Raw genomic sequence first — 26,955 nt, forward strand, 5'->3', positions numbered from 1 at the left:
AGCAAGCTCACATTAAGACTCCAATTCAAGGAGGAAATGAAATATGAAATTCCTATTGCTTTGCACATCTGCAGCAATACTCACTTGGAGCAAAGGAAGAAAAATTAGTAAATCCTGGTACATTAAACAGGTTCATGGGTTGTGGAGGAAAGCTGAACGGACAGAAAACGGGAGATGGAGGTGGTGGTGCACTACTGCCCCTTTCCTTTCTTGATGGCTTCTCTTGACATTGTTGCTCTTGCTGATGCATAAGATCATTTAACATTTGTTTCAACCTTCAATACAAGTGGAAACAAGCACTTGAGGAAAAAATAATGCTAAGAGAAAGCAGTAATTTTAATTCAAGTAATTTCAGATTTGTATTATTTCAAATGCCCCACGTAAAAAACTGCTCCATTTTGCTGATAAAAAAAAATACTCATGAGGAAACCCGCTTGGATTTAATCACAAGCCACAGATAGGAACAGTTTTAAAACCAAGGGGTCTGTACTATTGGTCAAGTTCACAGAAGCTAAACAGCCCTGAAAGGACAATAAAAAAATAAACAAGTTACTTAAAAAAAGGCAGGCTGAAAAGGAAACTTAAACAGAAACAACTGAAGATACAAAATACTTGAAGAAGTGGCATTAGAAGTACTTTACAGTTTTATATGAGGCCAGCAGCTACATAACATTTACTACAAAAAGCTAGAGAAGAAGAGCTTGAACTTCCGTGCAATGGAATAAAAACTGACTGTTACACCTTTTTTTAAGGGAGATCACTGCTTGGAAGGTAAAAGTAGAAGACCCAAATGGAACAGAAATTCTGACTGAAAATACTTAAGACCAAAACCCTTTTCCACCGTATTTCCATAACCATTAGAATCTAGAATCTTAACAGGTATTCCAGCAAAGACTAAATGCACAAAACTATGTTTGAGGAAAGCAAGTCTAACCCAAAAAGTCAAATAAGGTTATTGCAATTGGTCTTTGTGAGAGATTTCAACTTTTGATTCTCTTCACTAAAGATGACTCAAAATGAACCAACTCCAAGGTGTTAAAGCAGCAGTTAAACAACCAACTTAAAATGCTGTATACTATTTTAAAAGCTTCTAACCAACACACAGGTTCAACAGTCTCATATTTAACTTTTATCTCTATTCTCTAATTCATAAACATTTTCTCTATTAACTGAAGCATTTAAAATTCCTCAAACACAAATAAAATCAACAAACCTTTGGACATTATTCTGCTGCCAAGCCAGCTGAGTGTAACACTGGTTTAACTGATGCATAATAAGATATACTTGTGAAGGTGCAACATTATTTGGCATCATATTGTAAGGGCCTGTAAGCAAAGTCTGCAGAAGACAAGATAGGGTCTGCAGAAAAAAAAACACAAACCACATGACAGTGACCAAAGTACCAAAACCAGAAGTCATTGAAGGAAAGATTTATAAGGGAGGGATTACAAAAGAACAGCAAAATAACTTCTCTTCATAGCTACCTGCTGATCCTGCATCAAAGTTTGACAAATGCTGACACTAAATTCATGCTGTTTCTTCAACTGATTGATCTGCTCTTGCCATTGTTCTTTTTCTTCCACATATGATAGCTCAGGCATCCACCGAAGGTTCTCCTGACGTCGCATACTTATGTTTTGCTGCTGCCTTCCCTTAGAGAATGGCCGATAATTCCCATCTGCTGAAGCAGGGCGGCAATTTTTCCACCTGGATGAGAGGCAAAAAAGGAAGAATGAGGACATCAGCTAACATTTCAAAGATTCTTCTAATGATACTTCCATTATCCAAACTGGGCTTCCATTGTACGTCAACAAGTCACTTGGCATAGGCCACTTGAGTGTGTCAGCTTATCACCCATACACTTGTCAGTCCAACATCTTGAACAAATGGAAAATGACAGCCATCAAACTGACAAGCACCATCAAAAAAGAACTGCTATGGACTTTTCTGGATCATTACCAATTATTGATGGGGCTCTGAGCAACCTGCTTTAGTTGAAGATGTCCCCGCTCACTGCAAGGGGGTTGGTCTAGATGACCTTTAAATGGTCCCTTCAACCTGAAACATCCCATGATTACTTTCAACATGGTATTTCCATTTAGTCACACAATGCTTATTAAGGTAAGCAAAACCTAAAAATATTCATGTTAAAAAAATATCTAGTAAGAAATAGCTTTCCAATCTGCAAAAGCCAACAATATGAAAGCAAAACTTCAGAGCTAGTTTAATTCTCTAAATTACTTTTTTTGAAGAGACCAAACAGCAGCATGGCAAAAATACTCATATAGGTTATCTTTTAAGCTGATTAAAGAAAACATGAGAACATAAAGGAGCTACCACAACACAGCTGGAGTGGTCAATGGCAGACATTTAATATGCCTGAAACCAGAAGCAGTAACTTAATTATACACATTGCAGCTGTAGAGAATCACACAAGAAAGGGCCTCTACAAGCAGCTCCCTAGCGAGCAGAAAGAAATTCACTTTGCTTGTCCAGAAGGATGCCTCTGCAATGCTTCTTTCACCCCTTCCAAATATACTCTGACAAGCACCAGATCGACAAGTAATGTCACTAACCTATCCTTGTTGTCCTTAACAAAATATGCATTTTCTGGCATGTTGTTATTGGGATAAACAGAGAAACTGTCATTCAAACTGGATGCATCTTCTTCCTCCTCTTCTGCCTGACCAACTCCATCAGAAAGATAACCATCTTCATCTCCATTCTCTTCCTCTAGAGCACACTGGGTGGAACCTCCCCAGGTAGCCACTGTCCTAGTGAACATTAGAGAGGTAGGAAAAACAAAAGTGGTGTTTGGGAAGGAAGGAATACTTTTTATGACAAATTATTAAAACATTGTGTTGACAATTACAAGTTTACCTTCAATTAACTAAGCTGCACCCACATTAACGTAAACATCTTGCCAATGCAAAACTCAACTAGCATTAATCTGATACTGGGACTCTCTTGGAAAAATCACTACTTCACTGTTGTTACAAATGGTGTATAGATGAAGAAAAATTACTCTTGGGCATTAGGTATTTTCCACAAATTCTCCCCTCCTCAGGCATTTTTTTTCACTCTTTATGGAGCAGAAGAGAGACTAAATATGCTGGGAAGTCCCATAGAACTGGCCAACCTGCTAATTAATAGTCAATGCAGAAATCAAGAAGTTAATTCACTGCTCCATCATATTCAGTGATCAGATGAAAATACAAAACTGCCTGAAGACTGGAATCTCACTAAACAACAGAAGCACCCACTGACTGACTTGTATTCTTACTTTTCAGTCCTGCTCTGCTGTGGAGTATGGTGAGCTTCTGAACCATCACTTTTAACAGATGCAGCAACAGTAGATATTGTTTCTGCAAGCTCCCTCCTCCTCTGATGTTCAGCCATTAAAGCTTCAAGTTGCTTTCTCCTCTGCCGCAATTCTTCTCTCAAAATCTCATGTCTTCTCATCTCAGACCATAACTGTTTGCAGTAAATTTGCAGACATTAAAATATAAACAAAATGAAGACAATCTAAACTAAAGCACATTAAAATTGCAAAAATTCTTATCACATGGCCGCCACTTTATTTTTCAGATTGTAGTGTAACTGAACCCACACCACAGAAAGCTGTAAAATACCTCCCTTATTAACTATTTATCCCAAACACTACAAAACCTAAGTAGCTAATTAAACACTATAGGGGAGAATTTTTAAAGAAAAAGTGCATTTTGCCCAACCCTGTTTTTATCCCCTAATGTATGCACTCCAATTGGCTCTTTAGGTAGCATGATGGAAAACTACCCACTGAAGAAACGTGAAAATTTTGCCAACCACTTCTTCAATAAAGTGGAGGATACAACACAATTTTCTGCAACACACAGAAGCTTCACATTGCAGCCTCTGTTGGAATGAGGCTTAGGGAAGGTAGAATTTACAAAGAGCACAGAAGGGGTGTGGAGTACACAGAAGGAGTACAGGCCTGCATCTACCTTACACTAGATCAGTGAAAGCATAAATGGCAAAACGCTTTTACAAACGTGAACAGCGTAATATAAAAGCAAAACAATTGCGTAAGTGAACTAGACTAGAAACCCTAAGACTTCAAAAGACAGGCAAGTGACAATGTAGAATAGAACAGAATAGACCAGGTTGGAAGAGACCTTCAAGATCATCGCATCCAACCCATCATCCAACACCACCTAATCAACCAATCAATCAATGATTGCCCATTGGAATGGGCTGCCCAAGGAGGTGGTGGAGTTGCCGTCATTGGAGGTTTTCAGGAGGAGACTTGATGGGGTACTTGGTGCCATGGGTTAGCTGTTTAGGTGAGTTGGATTGGTTGATGGGTTGGATGCGATGATCTTGAAGGTCTCTTCCAACCTGGTTTGGTTTATTCTAAATAAAGGTTTATTCTAAACCATGCAACCAAGCACCCTGTCAAGTCTCCTCCTAAATACCTCCAATGATGGAGGTAATCAAACCTGAAAGCAACTGAACTAGATGGTGGAGCAAGAGCCAAGATGTTTGCCAAGACAAAAAAAATCATCCATTTGCATTTTGATAACTAATAACCCAGCCTGTTTGTATAGCACTAGCAAATGCATCAGTACATTTTTTTTTTCTACTTAGAAGAGACATTATCCTATAATACTCATTTGGAATATGCCAAAGTTCTGAAATTCTCTTCTTTGTTAAAGAAAATTTGGCTTTTAATGACAACAGCACAGGCACAGCCCAATCAGTTTCACCTAAACTGTTAAAGGGAAATTTACAAGCACACTAAAGCAACTCAGAAAGTCTTTTAAAAACCCTTATGTTCCAGATATTTGTTTTGGTTCTCTAGTCTAGCCAGGAAGCTCTTCATCACACATCCCTTCAGCCCTACAAATGCTAGCATAATTTTCAGGAGAACTAATTGATAACCAGATCATTAAGATGTGAATTTGGGGGAAAGAGTGGAGGGAAGATGCATAGAAGCTAGACTGTGTTTCAAATACAGTCATCATTTGTTTCATGGGTGACTTGCCTTTGGTATATATATCAAATGTTCATAGTAAAAGTTGAAAAAAAATCTTCAACTTCCACATTAACAGTTAGCCACAACTGCTGTACTTGGGGAAAGATTTCCTGCCAGGTCAGGTCAGTATTTGCTTTATTCCATAAGTGAAAAAAAAGAAATTACATACACTGTTAAAATGGTTACTACTGCACTCCCCCTGCTGAGCGCTTGAAAATGTGTTCAAATTGCCTAGAACTTTTTTTCCTTTTTAAACCTTCTCAACGTCACAGAATATCAAGTATGAAACACCTCATTGCCTACCGGTACAGATTCATCAAATGCAAGCAATGGTTTGCCAGCTGTGTTACGGTCATTCATGGCAGGAGTTGAGGTTGCTGGTGAAGTCTGCCTATTTGCTGGGCAGTTAGTCTGGCCAGGTGACAACTGAAAGAGAAACAGCAAAATTGAGTACAATAGCTTTCTAAAACTTACCTGTTGGTAAAATCCAAAACAGTTGGAGTTTTGAGATAGGATAACTGGCATTCAATGAGAAGGGATTTTTCAACTCAAAGCTAAACACTTATTTCAGAACTAAGCCAGGAATCAACAAAACTTAATTAGATGTATTATAGTATTATATAATGCTGTAGTAGCACAGTATTGATAACTGACTGCTCACTTCATGGAAAAACAGTTCATCTCTAAGGAGTATGAGAAACAGAACAGCACTGCACAGTTAAGCCTGAATACAACGAAGTGCGGATCACGCTTACAAGGTGCAATACCGCTTCAAAATACCAGACCCAGCAACTGACTACCAAGAAGGGTGAAGATGCAGTGACTGGTGGATATGTATAGACAAATTTCATGCTAAATATAAGAGATTTTTGAGGACTGAAGTAGAATCGTAACTCGATACAAAAATCACTGAGTAAGAACCTACAGCAGAATGAGATAATCAGGGTTCTATATGTTAAGAAGTCCAGCTGCTTACAGTATACAACTGTTAGCAGTTTCAGTTTGAAGGTTCTTTCGGAGGCTTTTTCATAGTGAAAAACTGTGTGAAAGCTATTTTGGTTTGTTGCTCATCAGCTTAACAGAGCAAAGAAATACAATCTACCTACTTCAAGGTCAGGACAAGCTTTCTGTAACACTTGAATTTTTTCCTGAATTTCAATCAGTTTTTTTCTTTCTTCCTGTAGCTGCTTAAGTTCCCGTTGCTGCTGCTGAAGTTTAGCTTCATAAAACTTCTCTCTGTGTAAAGAGATTATCCACACATTACTTGGCAAGAAGTTGCCTAAAGCATGATTCTTATATCCGTTGACAAAGGCATACCTTGCTTTTTCATTCAGTGATACATCTTTTTGTAACTTGTTGGTACTAGCTCGGACGTTGTTTGGTTGTTGCTTTGTCTCTTCCATCTCACCCAAAAACAAGTCACCAATGTTAGATGCATTTGCAGTTGTGTGAGGTTCTGGATCATCATCCTGAAAGGATGCCAGAAAGGAAGTCAAGGCTGCTTTCACGTTGATACAGAAAATGTAAGTAGTTTAGCTTGTCAAGCTAATTTTTCAGAATTAAACACTCTGAATAGCATCACAACTTTAACATAAATTAATTAATGAGAGAATCTAAAGGTATGAAGTTAACACTATTGGAATTTTCACTGTAAGTGTAAGCTAACATCTCATTCTGGAAGCATAAACCCCCTGAACTATGTTCTACACCTACAGCTAAGTGGACAGAAACACAATGGCATGTCAAGAAACAAAGGGGGAGCCAAAAGACAAACAGAAGGAAACTGAGGTGAACAATACTGCTGAATTACTGTAGTCACTAAGTTAAATATTGACAGCTTAAAGCAGAAACAAAAGTCTGAAATATTTTAGTAACCCTCCTACATGGTTCCCTATTCCACTTCACTTATTTTCATAAAACCAACACACAGACCCCAAACCAAACACCAAACATTGTAACTCAAACATACTGCAACACCTGAAGATTTTAATCAAAACCAAGTAGTTTTTCCTCAACAACTAAAGGATAATGCAAAATCTACAATCCAAACCCTAAAACCGATGGATATTCATTATAAGCTTTAAAATGTGGATCAGTATTACTTTAAAAGTATCAGGCTTCATGCTTCTTATTTTGTAATCCAGTGCCAAGGTTAAGTATTAAGGCCATTATTCTGTTAAGTTAGCAGACCTCAAGACAATATCAGAACTGAACTTCAGAAGTATCACCCTTGACTTCAAAAAACTCAGTGTCTTTTTCCCCACCCTGCAAATGAGCATTTTAAATTTACACTAAGTAGAGTACTTTTCCCTACAAGAAGTTATACATCACACTAAATAATGAATGTACAGATTTACAAGATACCTGCACCATAGCAGCAAGGTTTTGTAACTGTCTAAGTTTCTGTTTTGCAGCTCTAAGCCTATTGATCTGCTCAAACTCAGCATCTTCAGCAGCATCACCCAGGCTGCTTCTGTGACTAGACATGGAATCTTCACTAGCTCTATCTTCTACTTCATCATCTTCACCTTGGGGTAGGTCAATGTCTTTGTCATCCTCCCTATTACGGCAGTCTGGAAGTGAAGAGGAGGAAACAACACAATACCAGTGACACATTATTGAACCTCTGAAGTCCACTGTAATTACTGCACATTACAAATGTATCAGCTTAGACTTTCGAACATTTTGCTCATCAATCAAGGTTCTCCCATTTTCTGTGTGGCCATCAGAATTATTTGCACTAATACTTAAACTTATTGGAAGATTTTAGAACATACCTAGAGTAGAAGGCATTTTTAGAGTCCTTATATTAGCAGCAGATCTGTTATTTATTTCACAGTCTGTATTAAGATGTCTTCCATCTCTGTTATTACTTCCACACTGTACATTTGAGTTGCTGTTTATTTCACTCCAACTACTGATTCCTTGAGGATTTCTAGGGTAAAACACATGACTCATGTTAACTTTAAAAGAACGGACATTGCTGACAGTTTGCTTGAGACATTAGATTAGGCTTCTACATGAATACATCCTGACACTAAAACAAACAAACAAAAGAAATCCACCAACACATAAAATCAGTCCAGCCATTTCAAATTTCTCAGTATCCATCTCCCTAATAGATTTTTTAAAAGCAATTATCCCTTGCTAGATCTATAACCATACAGGAGGCTTTCAAGACACATGTCTATACTGCACAACTCATAGCTAAATTAGTATCCATTTTTGCACAGTGAAAACCCCTGATACACACAGGTGCCCTATTAATATTATAGCTCTAAATGCCTCTCCAAACTGAAGCTTGTTTTCATTCCAGTTCTCCAGTCTAGACCCGATAACCTTCTAGTGGAATTCCACACAATTCAGTGCTTCAACCCAAAGGAATTACACATTTTGGGGTCGCTTATGGAGATTTTCGAAATGTCCAATCTAATCTACATTTTTCTATTTAAATAAATTACCAAGAAAATATTATTATTAGCCATCAAAGCTGCATCAAATTAAAAAAAATTGGGAGGTTGATGTAATCACAGAATGAAGTAGTAACTTATGGTTGACTAAAATAACATATTGCTTCAAGAAACAGACAACAACAAGTTAGCTAGAAAGATTTAGGATAACAAAAAAATACAACAACCTAATATTTGTAACAGGTTGGGGATCCTCATGTTCAGAATCACTTTCTGACTCTTCTGTTTCTTCCTCTTCCTTAGTGTTTTCATTCACAGCATCTGTCATCATATCAGATGTTTGCTCATAGTAGTGAACTAACTCACGTAACTCATTCAGCCTCTTACGAACTTCATTTAGCTTCCTGGGGAGGAAAAAGAGAATATGGTATGTCTTTTGCCATAGCAATCAAATTATATATAGAGAGATGAAACAAATTATTTCATTGAAGGTTCTTAAAGCTGTTAAGAACCTTCTGCTTGAAGCTCTAAGCCATTTTAACTGTCTTGGACCATTTACTAAAATGTCTATTAACAGTAAATGAAGTAAATTAAAATGAGGAATGGATTCTTAATACATAACTTAAAAATGTAACACTCAAACTCATTAAATTACATTATAAAAAAAAATTAAAGAACATTTACTGAAGTTTTTCTGTTGGATTCAGATTGTCATCCTCTTCACTCTCATTCTGAGAAACCAGGGAATCAGGCGGATAGGGAGCTGAAGCCAGGCTATTTGATTCACCATTGACCACAGTTACTATGCCTACAGGACCAGAAGCAGCTGAAGATGTACTTCTTTGATCAATACTCCTTTGAGGAGAACCTGAAGAAGGAAAAACTACAGAAATGAAATACACCTCAATAGAACAACTTGTAAAAAGGAAAAATGCTTAAGTGACTTATATTACAATTATATTAAAACTACAGGAAATATTACCAACAGACAAAACAGCAGTTAACAACTTTTCTTCGAAGAACAGAAGTTTTTTTCTTAAGTTTCATGGTATGCAATGGCAAGAGGCAGGGAGTAATAAGCAATATTTTTAACACGACTTCAGTCTGTTCCTTTTAGTTTCATCGAACTTCAGATGGGGAAGCATTCATGCTACCCATCTGCCCACAGAGTTCTTTTAAAGGTCTATTTAATGCTAAATAGCTTTTTCTCTTAAAAAAAGTCCTATCAATTTCCTTTGCTGAACTTTTTTGTCCATGTGCTCTTGAATGTACATTTGAGATCTGATGTTTGCTTTTTCCAGGTACATGAAATACTAGCCAAATATAAAGACATATGCATCAAGTACATGTAGAAAGACAGCTTATAGTAACGTAACTATTAAATCAGCCTACTCCTCTCTCTAGAAGCATGCTCAACGTGCCTCATTTCTTAATGTTAATCAGAATACACTGTGTAATCACCCCTCAGAAGTTTCCAGCAATAGGACAAACTTCATGAGTACAAAGAGAGCTCTAGAAATAGAAAGCAAGAGCAGCAAGTAGCTCCCACATCAAGACTTCAAGAAGAAAAAGCCATCTAAGGAACAGGCCAAAACACTGGTCCATTCAGACACTTAAATTCCTCCATTATGGCCTAACATCAAAATCCCTGTGACTAGTGCCTGAGAAAGCCTTTTGGCAGTGGACAAGCCAACTAGAAAACACCACAGAGTTATTACCATCAGAAGGGCCTAGTACATAAATATGTACTGTGACAGCAGTACCAAAAGGTTAAGTTAATATGGTACAGTCCACAAGACAGTTGTGTCACAGGCAAGTCTATCACATCCTCACATTAGTCAACTTTTATAATATCATGAACCAAAGTGGTACTAGCCAAAACACTCATCATCATTACTTGTGCAGCTCTCCATTAAGCCAGAAACTTGTACTTGTCTATTTAATGTTGTTCCAGGACAGCTTGCATTTCATTAACCAGTTGCACATTGAAAGACCATGTCACACAAATACATACATTAAAAAACAGCTGTATTCTTGAACAGATATAATTCTGCTTATATTTACTTACAGGAGGAGTTATTTAGATGTTGGTCACGAAGTGTATGAAGTTCTCCTAACAGCTTGTCCATTTTTTGCTTTTTACCCTGCAGCACTCGCATCTTGTTAAAAAGCTGTGCCTTCTCATCTGACAAGTGCTCGGACACCGAAGAGTTTCTGCTTTGTGAAATTTCTCTGGTAAGTGAAAGACTTTCTGCTTGCCTCCTATTGTCTGGCACAGATTGTGTCTGGAGGGAGAAAAAAAAAGCAATTTCATTTTATTTGGAGTACTATGAAAAAAGCCAACGACATTGTTAAGAAAAGCACACCCTACTACAGGCTTGCTAGGCTCAAGACCAGAACAAAGCACACCATAAAGGGATACAGAAAACACTGTCATGATGTCCCAAATTACATACTGAGTTCATATAGGATTATACTGCAATATAAAACCTACTCTGGAATTTCAGAGAGAACTCTGAAACACAAAGCATAGATCAGCCAGCTAATTACTCTTAAGAACCCAAAGACGATGAGCTACCAAGTTTTAGGGAACTCCAATGATGCCATTAGCACATGCACACAAACAAGCCAGACAAACATTTAACTGCAGATGATGGCAAAACTCAGATAATGCGGTCCAAGGACTGACCTGAGAATCATGAAGTTGGTTGTGAAAGCGCTGAATTAAGTCATTCAATTCTTCATTCAGTTCTGATGTAAGGCTTACTCCTGAAACACTACCTGTAGTTTCCGTCACAACTGGGCACAAAAGAGAAAGAGAAAAACATGCAAGACTTTTCCATAGCAATGGAATAAAGGCTCTTTGATGAAAATGTCTGCTTTAACAAGAAGACCAATATACTGCACCCCATAATACAGCAATTATTTGTCATGTTACATCCTTCCTACCAACTTTACTCTTGAAAGATTACTTCTATTACAGAAACACTACCAAGCCAACTCACAGCTCCGCTGTGAAGAGACATACAAAGGACTTAAGTCTATCATATGTTTTGCTAAAAAGGTCAAAGCAAAATGAAAATCATCAAGTTGTCTAGAGCTAATGGCAACATCTTGCTTGTTAGAAACAGATTTGTTATTACTTAGTATAGCCAAGCTAGGAACAGTGAATGGAACTGTATTTCCCTAAAATAACAAATTAATAGGATATCAAGCTTTCACCTTGGGTAAGTTTTTATCTTTACAGCTGCAAATAGAGTTTTGGGGGCTTGTGCCCCTTTGTTATGAGATGAATTCATTAGACAGGAATCTTTTCTAACTTCCTTGAAAGCTCAGATTCAAACAGTACTAAGTACTGGCCGTTGAGACATCCACATAACTCTTTCTCCAAAGAGGAACCAACGCTCATAAGACAAAAAGAAGCACAAATATTCCATAACTGCAGCTTTAATCATTCAATCAGCATATTGACATGCTATCAAAGACATCATCATTCCACATACCAGAATCATCCATGACAGCAATTGCTTGCTCTGCTTTATGCTGCAAAGCAAGAAGAGCTGCCTGTCTTCCTTGAAGAGCCTTCAACTGTTCCTGCTGTTGTAGCATCCTTTTCAATAAATCATGCTGCTTCTTCAAATTCTCCAACTCCTCTTTAGCTTCCTGTTGAGGATCTCTAGCCTGCAAGATGCAGAACAACATTACCATAATCCTGACAATTTATTTGTCATGTACTACTGACAGAAGTGTCAAAACAAGCAAGACTTTAATAAAAACAAATAGCCTATTTAGTCTAAAAAGGTGAAAATTAAACTGCTTCACCTTGCCAGTACTCTTACAAATTTTAGGCATCCAATAGAGAGGGCTGGACCATCAAAAGATGCTTACCACTCCTCACTCAGTTAAGTTTTCTTCAGGAATCCAATCAGCCACCCTAACGTATCCCAAAGACTAACCCAAGTATTCCTGTCTTTTGAATCATAAAAGTAGGCACTAAGCTATCAGACTGGTAAAGTAAAGCAAGATAAGGCATAGTATCATGGAGCTATACATATAAAGCAAGATGTAGATTGATTTACTGACCTAAATCTCTTAAGTCTTCAGCAGACTGTTTTGGGCAATTATTCTACTCTAAACTGTGATGTGTTTGGTTTTGTATGCTCTATTTACACCATAGATATTAGAATAGACCAGACTGTTAGGACTTGACAGGTACTTAAAAAGAACACTACCATCTTAAAAGCATCATCTTTGCCCCACACAATGTTCATTTCCTGAAGTATAAAATTCTCAATCCAAAAACTGTGCACCAAATACCAGAATAGAGGTAGGCTTATTAACTAGTTCTGGGTACCAGGGAATGCTCAGCTTTACAGCAGAGAAAGGAGAACACAACCAGAATACTAAACTTTGTAAAGTGTTACTGAAACACACACTGCAACTGGCACTGATCATTCCTGTTAAACTTTCTTCTTATATATATAAAGCAGAGTAGAGGCAAAAGAGCACACAGTGAAATCAACATAGGAAAGAACAAGGGGAAGAAAGGGATAAAGGGTGTGTGTGTCTCAGGCTCACTCACCTATTAAATAATCTCAGCTTTATCTAAAATGTCAGATTTGCTTGAGTTCATTAAAATCACACAAAATTTGCGAGCTTAGTTCTACATTAAGACTAAAGAGCTTGAAAAAAAAACTTTTAACCATTTTATGAAGGAAATAGATTTTTAAAACTTAACCAAAGCCATGAAAAAGCTGGTAAAAGGTAACAAAACAAATTTCAGACTCCAAGCCCCCTAGTCGTCCCCCTTCCAACCAAGTATTTATATAAGCACCTATGCAAAAACATCAGTGGAACAAGCCAAGGCTACTCCTCTCTAACTTATTTTCTCTAGATGGTATTGGCTTAAGTTTGCATTGCTAGACTATTGGCATGGCAAGTGCCTGATAGCACATTCACAGTACGTTTTCCCAGAATCAGAACATCTGCTGTACAGTTAGTTACATGTAGCACTTTCCCTGTCAGTGTTGACACTTCAGAGGAGAAAGCTGCCAAACATCTCCATTTAAAAAACACTCTAAGCAAAGAAGATTCATTCAATGAAAAGACAGCTGGATATAGATAAACAGGCCAAATAGGAACATTTACTCTGAGTACCAAAGACATCTGAAGCTGTTAATGAAAAAAAATAAAAACAACAAAACAAAACCCGAACAAAAACACCCCACCAAACAGAACAAAAAAACTATCAGCATGTATAAACCCTATTTGAGGCTAAAATAATACTTGGAAGTGTACCTTTGAAGGCAATCCATGTTCTTGGTTATTAATCCTACAAGGCCATATTTCCCTGTCATTCAGAGCAGCTCTGTCACTTTTCCCTTTAGGGCTGGCTGTAACATCAATGTCTGTAACCTGTTCTCGGTAAGCTGAATTCCCTAGTTTGTCCTCAATGCAGGGCCGAATGCTCAAACTAAAAGATACCTCCTTTATTAAAGAGTTTAGTATGTTAGATTTTGAACATGTGCTCCAACATAACATGCATTTTTAAGATACCGACCTACCCACTTTTATCTTGTCAAATAACAAAAATGAATAGGAAAAATGCAAAGACAATTTTAGTAAATTCTTAGAATTTTCATTACAAAGCTCCATATAGCAATCAGCCTTAAAAGACCAGAAATACTCATTCTGCTTATAACACAGTCAAGCTGCACGTAACGAGAAATTAGACTTAAAATTAACACCCAACATGAAACTCTATTTTACAAAGATGAGGAAAAAGGCATGTTGATATGCATATATCTAAAAAAGCCCTGCACTGGTCCTTTCCTGTAGGTTTTTTTTAAATTTAATCTAATCAAAAATAAAAATTACATCTCCCACGTCTATCATTTCTTTACAAAGACAGAAAGAGCTCTTACAAAGCTAAAAATAATTACCACAACTTCTTTAAATGTTTCAGCTTCTGTTTTACTTCCAAGCATGTGAATTCTCCTCATCTGGAGAACACTCATTGTACTAATTGGCTAAAAGAACATCAGCTCTCTAGTGCTTTTCCTGAGTTTTACATCTTTCAATATGACCAAGTAATTGTTAAAACTTCTGTAGAAAAAGCTTTTGCGTCTACTACAAGAACTCTTTACCACATTAAAAGTTCTTACAAATATAAAGGAAGATTGTCTGTGTATCTGAGAATTCAGAACACATTTTCTAAAAGGTGCTAACCTACCCAAAAAGGAGAGAAACTTCTGTGTTAGGTCAATATTTATAGATCACTAGAAAGAAGCTTGGGCAGTGGCCCACTCCTTTGTAATTCTCTTTCCACCCAACACCAGCAAGTTTCCCCTACTACCAGAATCAAACTTCTAAAACAAAAATCTGTATAGAAAACTATTCCTTCCTACATGAGCTCAGTGCATGCTGTGCCAAAGTAAACATGTAACCTTTCACTCTTCTTTGAAGACAGACTAAAGATTTTTTTAATTAATCAATCAAGATATATTATGTCAGAATAATTTTTTTTTGCTAAATATTTTTATCTACACACAGAGGAACACAACCCGAACAGTAGGGATTGCCTATTTTTAATTGAATTGCAGATTAAAACGCTATCATAACAATCATGACAAAAACAGAGTCTTCATTTCTAGCACCTTAATTACTAAAAGGCATCTTACCGTGGTATCTGAAGCCTCAGACTGCACATCAATGTTTAGCGATGTGCTCTCACCTACAGAACCAGATCCCACAGCTGAATCTACAGTCCGACCATCATCCTCCTCATTTCCTCTAGCCTGAAATATTTCATTGGCATAAATCAAGAGCTATATAAGGGGGCAGTAAAAAGGAACTACGGAAGGTACTACTACATAACAAAACCAATACCCCCAGCAGCACCATCAAAACTCCTAAAAAAAAACCAAAAAAAAGCTTACAGTGCAGAAAAAACCAAAACCATATTATGTTCTCAAACTTACAAGCATCTTTTGCAAAAATTTCAGATAGGATTTCTCCTGCTCTTTAAGGTGATCTATAAGGTGTGATAAACGCTCAACATTGGCCGATCTTTCATTTTTCTCTACAAGATCATCCCGCATGGAGCTGGCCTTAGCAATATAGTCGCGAATTTGAACTAGAGTGCTCACAATCTGTAAAGACACTGAAGTTACTGAATGCATTCAGCTATAGCTTTAACGTAACGTATTTGATGCACAAGACACAGTAACAGCAACAGCAAAGCAGTAATTAAAGGGGTGACATACTAGTACTTTCAATCCCATAAAGACACCTCTGTAAGTGGTTAAAAGTCAACAGCTTTTATAAGGATAGACCTATGCATGCGAGGAGTTGCAAGGCTGAAGCACAAGGCTTCTTGTCAACATCAGCTAAACCAGAATTGAGCTTGTTAACATCTGAAAATGTTAAGCTGTCAGACTTTTCTGGAACTATGCAAAAGAAAGCCAGCCTCCAAGATGAAAGTTAATACTGTGCTTTTGTTATCAACAAGCAAATTTCTAATGAACAACACTAAGTTTGGTTTTCATCTTTTCCTCAAGTTGCCTTTTAGAACAGTGGGAAGTACTTCCAATAAAGAATTAACAGTTACACTTCACAGAAATTTAGAAAGATGCTCTGAAAAGTAACAAGGAAATGAAAACCTATCTAAGAATCAATATTCTGCAAACTTTATAGGCTATGTAAATACCTGGCTACTATCCATAGCTGGTTCTCCCCTTCCATCTTCTTGAGCAGAGACTTGACAATTTTGCAAGAAATCCTTGCTTAGAGCAGCTCCAAACAAATCTTTACATTGCACTGATACCCCACTTCCCTTTTTCTGGGAACCTGAGGCAGGATCTTTGCTTTTGTTAGTGTTTATCTGCAGGGACAGGAAGTTGAATGGTTTTTTGTTTTCATTAAGTTGACGTTTGTTGTTAGCAGCTGTTGCCCTGCCTTGAGAATCACTTCCAATGCTTCTCTATAAAACAAACAAAAGAACAATTTATTTTTTTCCTGCAATATATACTCAAACCTGATTACCTTCACTGCTTGGATTACTAGTTCTGCAGTCTTGTTAGAATGAATTTAGAGCTACCTTACTAGTCACTGACTGGCCAAAACCTAGCTAAAGACTTTGCCAGTGCTTTTTGCCATAGTTTTCAAATAGCAAGTCCACCCTCTTCAGAACAGCTGAGAAGCAAAAGTTGTTCCTCAGAGATTATTTGCTTGTCCTTGCTGTGGTCCTCACATTTACTACAATGAAAGGCATCTTACTCCTCCAGTACATTTGAGAGGGTAACAAAAAATGAAAGAACAGCATAGTCACTTGCAGCATATGATACCTTAACAGTTCAACTTTTCTTTAGAACCTTCTGAATAGCAACTTGTTGCCAAAACATACATTTGGGGAGGAATCTGCACCTATTATTTATATTCTAAGTCAAAGCAATGAAATGCATTTGAAAGAACCTTCAAACACAAAGCAGTTAAAAACAAACTTTGGCAAAGATTAATGAGCCTCTATTCTGAAGCTGTTAGCACAAATTTATGGCTTCTCAACAAAAAATGCATCCCTCATACTTTTTACTGCTTTGGACAGGGGAAGAATGATATGTCCTATTCCCAAGGAAGCAGTTAAAGCTCAAGAATTCATGCCCTATATTACTCTCAATTGAGGAGCAATTTTTAATGCTATTCTTCTGCTTAAATACATAAGTATAATAATAATCAGAACCACCAATGGGCACTTCAAGAACAAACTTACAAAATAAGATGATGAGTAAGAAATATTGATTTGAGGACACAGGAATTTGTTAAAGATAGAAAAGAAGAAAGTGAAGACAGCTAGTATACTCTCAAGCACAGGAAAGCTAATCCTGAACTGTCCATAACTTTCTCAAGTTCAAAAGCAGAATTTTGTTTCAGCTCCTATGGCACCTATGAGCATTTGGGCATTTTTTTTTTTACCTTAATCACTTACTGAAGCTTTCTTTACCCATCTATCAAATTATTAATAGATGACTGAACAAATTTTGCAGTCACAGTTATAGTGGGAGTTAGTACGCACACGAACCTGATCCAGATCACTGAAGTTTATTCTTTGTTTAAGCCTTTCTAGTTCAGCCTGCTCTGGAACAGACATCTGGGTCATGTATCGAGCATGAGGAAAACTATGGGGAGTTCTGGTCTTTCGTCGTCCCATTCCAGGTGAGGATTCTGGAGATATAGCATTAGTAAGCCTTGTTTCAGCTTCCCCACCAAGCTTTTTCCTGTTTTTTTCTGATGATCTGTTTGCTTTCTTCTGCTGACTTCTCCAGTCCTTAAGCAGAAGAGGAAGAAGGAAGAAAAAAATCTTAGTCGCTATCCACACAGATAAAAGATGATGTTTTAGTTCTGAAGTTGAAGTAAACTCTCCTTTACTGAAGTAAAAATAAAAAAAGTGGTGTCAAGAGTTTTCCAGAACAAATGTCACATCAGAAACTACAACTTTCTCTACTATATAAATTACAAATAGCTTGTCAGGTAGTTTTAAACCTATTTCATCCTACAATACATTACTTTCAACAGAAGCTAAAAGTGTATTTTTTCTTCTTTACTGAAGACTTTACAGCAGTTTATAACTTTTAAAATTAGTCAGTTTCATGACACCCACAATGCTTTTGTGTTTAGCTATTTTACTTACCCAAAACACTCCCCATAAATGCCATCTACAGACTTCACCACCTCTGAATTACACTCACTGCTTGCTCACATCAAATATTTTTATTGTTGTGTTTTTTTTCCAGATACCTACCTGCAAAATTGTATGGACAAGGCTAAGGGTTTTGCATTATCTGCCATTAACAGAATCTACCTGGTAATTTTTATGTACAGCATCAAATGACAACTTAAAGATTAATTATACCGTGTTGTTCAGCCGGTCATCAAGGCTCTCATTGCTCCAGCTAGGCAAGTCCTGATCATTCATGCCTTCTTCGAAAGGACCACCTCCTGTTGCCATGACAAGCAATCAATAAAAAGAATCTAAAAGAAACAATTAAAATAAATGTGTTGTAGTAAAATCAGTTTATGCAGAGTATTTTGAAGAATAAGAACCTGTGATGGCAACTACATATTCATTATAACATACAAACACAAGGCTGCTATAGGACACCAAAACCCCTGTTTACTAAACCATGTTACTAAAAATGTAAGTGAGAAGAATATAGATGCTGGCATGAAAAAATAAATAAAAAACCAGCAGTGGGTTTGGGGTCTTTTTTTCTTTTTAATCTCTGCTCTTATTATTAATTTTCTACAGGCTCCCAATTTTCCTCACACACTGTACAGTTCAGCTTTGTGATCCCAAAAGCCTTCAGGCTCAGTTACATGTATTCAGTTTAAGTGACTTAGAAGTCTTACTGTGTCAAACTTCCAGCACTGGTGGCCTCACTGTATTCATTTTTGGCCCCTCACTACAAGACAGACATCAAACTGCTGGAATGTGTCCACAAAAGGGCAACAAAGCATCCTATCACTATACTAATGAGGAAATGGTATCTAGCAGGTATGCTGATTATACAACCACATCTCCACTGGACAGTGCACCAACCCAAGTAACCCTAACACAGGAGTAATTGAGCTTCTGCATCTCACAATCAGAATCATAACAAGGGTATAATTAAATACCTGCTGCTTTGGGAACTGGAAGATCTGTGCCCTACTGTCTTTGCCCATTCAATTCATACTCTCCTCTTCATCCCAACAGAAGCACCCCGTAGGCCATGCAGTCAGAGGGTACCATGGCCAGGGCACAGCTAGCCAACAAACAAACTGGAACTATAAAAGTCCAGGTGACTGTCAACTGGTTAAGCTCTCTGATCTGGCTAACTTTAGGACTATATATAAGATCCATAGGCTCAAGGAAGGCAACTAAAAGCCATGTCACCAGGAGCAAAACCCAGACAGATCAGCTGTAAAACCACACCTCCTGTGCAACTTTCACCCAGACAAACTGCCAGATTGATTTCGACAGTAAGAACAAAACACCCTTTCATATTATATTTTCACATAGAAGCACAAGCATTCTATTAAATGTTCACAGGGAAGCTCTCCTGCCAACTCAAGGTACACTTGACAGGCATTCAAAACAGATGCATAGCTATCAGTTTAACTGGAGAAAACTTCTTTGGCAAGAACTTTTTTCAGCTACAGAAGAAGTGTTCAGTTTTGTAGATGTAGAAGAACCAGTATTTCAACTAACACTCCATCATGACCCTATGCCACTAAGCATAATGAGTTCATCTTGACAAGATTAAGGGCCATCTGGGTTTACAGTACAATTCAGTAAGCTGTTTCCTCATCATCATGTTACATAAATCCACCTAATCCACAGCAAATGAAGTTTTTTCCTGCTTTCCACAGTAAAAACAAGAAGCAACAATATTCATCTTTACGTAATAAAAATAACTACTCATATGTATTTAACTCTAAACTTGGACAAAAGCCATCTTCAACTGTCTTTGCTGTAAGAGTCTTGATGACCTCTGGAGCATTTACTACTGCAAATTGAGTATTCTGAAAAATATTCTCAAACAAGGCCACTAGGCATATACCAGTGCACCCTAGTAACAACGATATCCTGATAACTTCAAGCAAGTATTCAAATAGAATTGTGACCCTCCCAGAAAGCAAGCTTCTAAACATTCACATCATAGTCTTCTACATTTCCAAATGAGTTATAGTCAGGTGAGCTTAAGATCAGAGCGTTGCTGATACTTTATCCCTTCAACTCTGTTAAAAAATACAGACTCAGCTAACTTTTTTCTCAGTAAACTTCCCCTTACGAAGCTGGTTTTCATTTCCCCTCCCACACTTCATTAATTCATATTTTTCCTTACTTTTCATTTTACCAGCTGTATTCCATGCTGTTTCTGAATCCAGCAACCCATTATCAACCTCAGCTTCTTGCATAGTTTCATAGTTTCATTCAGGGTTGGAAGGGACCACAAGGATCATCTAGTTCCAACCCCCCTGCCACGGGCAGGGACACCCCACACTAGATCAGGCTGCATATTATAGAATCTTTTACAGAGATTCTATTTCAGCCTGAGCATACTTGCCTCTGCCTTTCAACATTTAGTAGGCACTTGAAAAAAATAAACCCTTCAAGTCCATTTTCTACTAAAATAACATTCAATATTGTAGCCAGAGTATGTAAGACAGTAGCAAAAACATATTTTGTACAGGTTACAGCAATATGCAAATTGCTCAGAAGTATCACTACAAAACATGCTAACGTTTTTTTCCCAGTTTTTAACAATTTTCTATAGCATTCACGTGAATGCAAGAGCTTTGAACAGCACCTAATCCAACACACTGAAACGTTTGAAAATTAAAATGAAAACCGAGAAGTTGTAAAAAATCCATCACAAAGACAGAATATGGGACTAACATTTATTTTAATTTAGCTTTTTAAGCTATGAACTCCTCACTGAGCATTAATTCATTCAATCCCTAGAAGTACTGCCTTCCACACAGTATCAGCCGCAGACAGCACAGCAAGTCCGGTCTTGCTGCACCGGACAGCCCTTACATGAGCAAGGCGCTAGGAGAGCTACCAACTCTTAACACCAGGAACAAGGTTGGTTTGCCCAGCACTACCGGTTTGCGGAGACAGAGCCGAGCCGCGCACCTCAGCCCTTCCCAATGACCCCCACGTTGTCGTCGCGACCTGTTCCACCTCCACGGCGAAGCGCCCAGGCCCGCGGGTCCCAGCAAAGGAGTAAACAGAGAAGCGCGGTTCCCCCTGGACTCTGCCGGCCGAGCTGCTATGTGAAGCGGGCGAGGTGCTGCCCCGAGCAGAGGCAGTCGGATGGAGCGCGGGAAGCCCGTTTCTTCCCGGCGCCAAACCCCCGGGCAGCGGGGAGGGGTGGTGCGTGTGTGTGGGGGTGTGGGTAGGCGGGCTCTGCTCAAAGCGCCTCAGGCGAAAGCGCGGCCGTTGCCACAGTTCCGTCGGTGTCTCCTTGGAGAACGAAAAACGCAGCCTTACCTAGGGCGGAGGCGAGCGTCCCACCCAGCCTGCCGGTACTTACAAGCCTCTCTTGAGCCCGGCGGTCCCAGACCCCTCGTGCCCCAGCCCCCACCTCCCTGCCGCGGCGGGCAGCGAGCCTAATTCCTTCTCCTTGCCGGCCGAGTGCCCACCCACACGGGCCCACAGTAGCGCAAAGCCTAGGCCGGGCCGGGCGGCCCTACAGCGTTAGCGGCGGCTCCCGGCTCTCTCCACGCTCCGCTGCCGGAGAGAAATGGGGGGGATCCGGCCACGCGATGGGGAGAATAAGGCGGCTCACCCCGCGTCGGAGGGGAGGTCACCCAGGCCTGGGTTCTCCTCCACTGCCGTCCACTACCCGCGGGGCCCGAGCTGCCTGGCCAAGCGTTTCGCCTTCCGGCAATGGAGATGAGCAACGGTCTCGCTTCGCTCAACGCCCCGGAACAGTGCTGGCAAGGGGAATCACAACCCCGCCTCAAGACCCACCGACGCCGCCATCTTGGCCGCCACTCCGCGATGGTAGGCGGGCGCTAGCGGACGGATACACAGCGTTACCTAGAAACCTCCGTCCGCAGGTGCCCTTCCGCGCTGCGCAAGCGCCGCCCGCCGGCGGCGGAAGGAACCTTCACCGTGCTTCCGGACAGCGCGGTGACGGACTTCAAGTCCCAGGGTCCCCTGCCCACTTGGGAGTCGTGGCTCTGTGGGCGGCCGCGGTTTTCCTGCCAGTACGTCTGTCTCTTTCGCTCCTAAAATAAAACAGGAAAACATGATGAAAGGTGGTGACTTGCCAGAAAGACTAGTAAAGGCACGTCAAAACGTCAGCTCTTGCCTTCATTTGACGTAGTGTGGACCTGCAGAATACGGTTCTGCCTGTGTTTGGTTTGCTGTAAGAAGTCACAGCTGGACACGCAGTGATGAGAAGGTGGAAAGCATTGCAGTCTGCTGCATTCCTTCTCCGCAACGCCAGTATCGCTGTTGCGTCCATGGAGTCATAGAATTGTTTTGACTGGAAAAGACCTCTAAGAACATTGAGTCCCACCATTATGTAATTCTACAATGTCTGGTGCTAAACCATGACTTTTCACAGGATCACAGAAACATTCAGGTTGGAAAAGACCCTCAGGATCACCAAGTCCAACCGACAACCCTACTCTGCAAGGTTCACCCCTAAACCATAGCCCCAAGCACCACATCCAAACGAGCTTTAAACATGTTCAGGGTGAGTGACTCAACTACCTCCCTGGGTACCCATTCCAATCCCTGACCACTCTCACTGTGAAAATTCTTTTCCTAATGTCCAGTCTAAATCTACCCAGTCATAGCCTGAGGCCATTCCCTCTTGTTCTATCACTAATTACCTGTGAGAAGAGACCAGCACCAGCCTCTCCACAACATCCTTTCATGTAGTTGTAGAGAGCAATGAGGTCTCCTCTCAGCCTCCTCTTTTCCAAACTAAACAGCCCCGGCTCCTCCAGTCATTCCTCATAAGATTTATTCTCCAGGCCCTTCCCCAGCTTCATTCCCCTCCTCTGTACTTTCTCTAGCACCTCCACATCTCTTCTGTATTGAGGTGCCTAAAACTGGACACAATACTTGAGGTGTGGCCAACCAGAGCAGAGTACAAGGGGACAATCACCTCCCTACTCCTCCTGGACACATCATTTCTGGTACAAGCCAGGATGCCATTGGCTTTCTTGGTTACCGGGGCACACTGCTTGCTCATATTCAGTTGGTCATTGATTAGGACCCTCAGGTCCCTTTCTGCCAGACAGCTTTCCAGCCACACTTCCCCAGGCCTGTAGCATTGCTTGAGGTTGCTATGACCCAAGTGCAGGACCTGGCTTTTGGCCCTGTTGAAGCTCGTCCCATTAATGTTGGCCCATTGATCCAATCTATCCAAGTCCCTCTGTAAAGCCTCCCTACCCTGGTGCAGATCAACACTCCCACCTATCTTGATGTCATCAGCACCACATCTCTGCATCTTTTAAGTACCTCCAGGGATGAGGATTCAACCACCACCTTGGGGAGCCTGTTCCAGTGTATGAGAACCCTTTCAGTGTGGAAGATTCTTCCAATATCCCACCAAAACCTCCCTTGGCAGAAGTAGAAGCCATTTCCTCTCATCCTACTTGCTACTAGGGAGAAGAGACCAACCCCTATCTTGCTACAACATCCTTCCAGGTAGCTGGAGAGAGAGAGAAAGTCTCCCCTCAGTCTCCTTTTCTCCAGGCTAGACAACTCCACTTCTTTAAGCTGCTTCTCATAAGACCTGTTGGTAACTTGCTTTAGTGCTTGGAGTTTACAGGTCCAGGTTCTTTAAACTTTCCCTTGGGAAAACCAAATGAAACACGTCAACCAACTTTCCCCCCCAAGGCCCACCCCCTCTCCCCCAAAAAGAATAAACTGAAACCCAAGGGGAAAAAACCCCAAACAAAACCCAAACACAAAAAAACCAGACAAAACCCAAAACACAACAGTGGGGAAACAAACAAGAACAAAGGATTTGACATTTAAAAATATGTTTGTGGTTAATAGTCATTCTCTGTTTTGCTGTTATGCTCCGATTGCCCAGTTGTTCCAGGGAAATAAACTTGGGATTTAGCAGAAGTTCTTGTTATTAGTCCTCAGGAGGGGACTGGACTTGCATAATATACCCAGGATTTTTGATTTCCATTTCAGTATAGTTAATGTCATTTGCATTTCTTTCATCTGAGGGGTTTGTCCCTCATCAGAATGGGAAAAGCAAGTTAACATTTTCAGCATTTCTAAAGTAGAAGCACTAAATATTCGCATATTACATAGAATAGAATAAACCAGGTTGGAAGAGACCTTCAATATCATTGTGTCCAACCCATCAACCAATCCAACCCACCTAAACAACTAACCCATGGCACCAAACACCCCATCAAGCCTCCTCCTGAACACCTCCAATGATGGCGACTCCACCACCTCCCCAGGCAGCCCATTCCAATGGGCAATCACTCTCTCTGTGTAGAACTTCTTCCTAACATCCAACCTAAACCTCCCCTGGCGCAGCCTGAGACTGTGTCCTCTTGTTCTGGTACTGGCTGCCTGGGAGAAGAGACCAACATCCACCTGTCTACAACCTCCCTTCGGGTAGTTGTAGAGAGCAATAAGGTCACCCCTGAGTCTCCTCTTCTCCAGGTGAAGCAGCCCCAGCTCCCTCAGTCTCTCCTCATAGGGCTTGTCCTCCAAACCTGTCACCAACTTCGTTGCCCTTCTCTGGACACGCTCCAGCAAGTCAACATCCTTCCTAAACTGAGGGGCCCAGAACTGGACACAGTACTTTAGGTGTGGCCTAACCACTGCAGTGCATGGGCCTCACAATTCATCCTGGGTGAGAAATATTCTATTGATTCCACACAGAAATGCAGTTAACTCCTCACCTCTCCCAAATTAATACTTACACCAATATATTTTGCTCCATGAAGAAAAATGACGCATGAATCCTTTTCAATGACACATTAATCTGTCTGTAATTTAGAAAAGGAACTAAATTATTTGAAAACTTGTGAAATAGAAATGTTTGAATAAGGATATCATTGCTTTCTCCAGCAGATGCCCCCATATGAAGGGATAGTTCTGCATGATGCGTAGTGAATGAAAGAGGTGAGCATAAGATTGCCTATTAGAGCAGCATTTTTCTTCTGTTTCTCCCATGAGCTACATGACTGTATGCCCATAACTGAAATCTCTTTTAAGAAGAATCTGCAACATCTTGATGGAAGCTCTCTGTGTGATTTACATATATATATATACACACACACACATATATGTATATATATATGTGTGTGTGTGTATATGTATGTATGTATATAATCTGTATTGCAGTTCTGCAGGTAGTACAGAAGTTCATTTGTCAGCCTTTTTTATTTACACTTTTAGCTAATGACCTTTTATTATGGCCTGGGGTATCATGTCTGGATATTCAGAACATTGGCAAAGTTGCCTTTGGAGAGGTGCTTTCTATTGTCACAGTGGCATGCCTCCCACTGCCCGGCAGGTGGAGGCAGAATTCAAGAGAAAATAATGCCTTAATATAATGGCCATCATGATTTTTTGTTGCTGTGGTTTGTCCTTGAAATACATCTGCTTCATTTCTGTTATTATTTAGGGGGAAAAAAAACAAAAAGCCTGTCATAAGAATATATATAATACACTGTTAAAGAAAACTAATAAATTATTTAGAATAAAAACTCTTTATTTAGAATCAACCAAACCAGGTTGGAAGAGACCTTCAAGATCATCGTGTCCAACCCATCAACCAATCCAACCCATCTAAACAACTAACCCATGGCACCAAGCACCCAATTAAATACATGTTAGTATGTTTTAGTAACAATGCCTTTACAGCAGACTCCTATATAAGTCTGTATTTTCCTTACCACAGGGTGTCATACATTGGTAGTATGTTTCTCATAGGAACTTACAGCCTCACTACTCTGATTCCAGATTGACATTTGCAGGATAATATTTATTTTTATCTTATTTTCTGTTCCTCTTCCAGAAATGGCTGCAAACTTGCTTTGTGCTCCAGAGAAACAAACCAGTGTCAGCTTCTCAAAGCCATTTGTCTTGGGCATGAGGCCTGAAAAAAAGATACAATAAGCATTAAGAAATCATGGATTTCGCTGCAAGAAGCATTATTTCCAGTAGGTGGTTCTGTGCTACTGTTATAAAATAAGATCTCAGGGTTTGGGAAGGACTGTGAGTCAAAACTTGTCTTGATAATTAAAATAAAATTATCTTTTGAGGGAAGTCCTATATCAACACTAATGAGCCTCTAGATAGACAGTAACTAATTCCTCCTACAAAGATCTCTGTTGTAAGTGCTTCCGTCAGCAGACATGCTAATGAATGCACCCTCACAGAAAGTGAACGGATTATCTTTGAGATAGCCCAGTTTAATTAGAATTGAAAGCTATGTCAGAGACATGTGATGATTTTTAAATTGTGCATCTGCTGGCTATATCCTATTCATTTTACTGTATTATACAGGTGTGAAAGGGAAGAAAGCACTCAAAATACAGGCATGTGAGGACTAAAGACAAAAAGTAGTGAGGGTTTAAAGTTTTACTGAGGCAAAGGAGAGATTATTAAAGGCTCAGAAACAACAGCAGTAATTAATACGGTGTTCAATTGAAATAGTAGTTGTTCACATTTTGCTGATTTTGTGACAAAGAGGTTTTTGCTGCAAAAATGGAACTGAACAAAAATGGTCTACCATAATATGACTGCACAGTGATTACTGAGCTACGATACTGAAGGTAATTTTTCCTTCTTTGTATACGTTAGATTGGAAAGATCTTTAAAGACATTAACAAAGAGTCTTGAGTTGATTTATACTGGAAGATAAAGTGTCTACTTATCCCTGTGGAATCTGATAATAAATTAGGCAGGTGTTGGGTGGAGGCACAGGCATTTAAGTCCCCAAAGCCAGGCATTAGGCTGGTTGAGGGATTAGCTAATTCACTACCAGT

General features: G+C 39.6%; 1 protein-coding gene across 22 annotated transcripts in view; it reads right to left on the reverse strand.

Moving 5' to 3' along the window:
- Positions 1-22,023, reverse strand: part of PCM1 (pericentriolar material 1) — a 41,969-nt gene extending 19,946 nt beyond the window's left edge. For 6 of the 22 annotated variants that reach the window (XM_068137469.1, XM_068137467.1, XM_068137463.1 and 3 more), the window contains exons 1-22: positions 21,756-22,022; positions 18,332-18,450; positions 17,501-17,746; positions 16,133-16,405; positions 15,405-15,575; positions 15,105-15,221; positions 13,723-13,911; positions 11,928-12,105; positions 11,114-11,223; positions 10,493-10,709; positions 9,109-9,307; positions 8,652-8,828; positions 7,792-7,949; positions 7,379-7,587; positions 6,332-6,483; positions 6,121-6,250; positions 5,318-5,440; positions 3,284-3,474; positions 2,577-2,774; positions 1,485-1,707; positions 1,214-1,359; positions 85-275 (exon numbers count right to left, since the gene is read on the reverse strand). In XM_068137469.1, the coding sequence (XP_067993570.1) occupies positions 85-275; positions 1,214-1,359; positions 1,485-1,707; positions 2,577-2,774; positions 3,284-3,474; positions 5,318-5,440; positions 6,121-6,250; positions 6,332-6,483; positions 7,379-7,587; positions 7,792-7,949; positions 8,652-8,828; positions 9,109-9,307; positions 10,493-10,709; positions 11,114-11,223; positions 11,928-12,105; positions 13,723-13,911; positions 15,105-15,221; positions 15,405-15,575; positions 16,133-16,405; positions 17,501-17,746; positions 18,332-18,427 (3,694 nt within the window). In that variant the 5' untranslated portion in view covers positions 18,428-18,450; positions 21,756-22,022. Of the gene's footprint in view, positions 1-84; positions 276-1,213; positions 1,360-1,484; positions 1,708-2,576; positions 2,775-3,283; positions 3,475-5,317; positions 5,441-6,120; positions 6,251-6,331; positions 6,484-7,378; positions 7,588-7,791; positions 7,950-8,651; positions 8,829-9,108; positions 9,308-10,492; positions 10,710-11,113; positions 11,224-11,927; positions 12,106-13,722; positions 13,912-15,104; positions 15,222-15,404; positions 15,576-16,132; positions 16,406-17,500; positions 17,747-18,331; positions 18,451-21,100; positions 21,487-21,755 lie in introns of those variants that run through there. The other 16 variants (XM_068137481.1, XM_068137474.1, XM_068137483.1 and 13 more) reach the window with 12 other exon arrangements.
- Positions 22,024-26,955: the final 4,932 nt, after the last annotated feature.

Source organism: Melanerpes formicivorus, unplaced genomic scaffold, assembly GCF_026170545.1.
Source record: "Melanerpes formicivorus ecotype bairdi unplaced genomic scaffold, bMelFor1.0.p_v2 SCAF_4, whole genome shotgun sequence".
Taxonomy (NCBI): domain Eukaryota; kingdom Metazoa; phylum Chordata; class Aves; order Piciformes; family Picidae; genus Melanerpes; species Melanerpes formicivorus.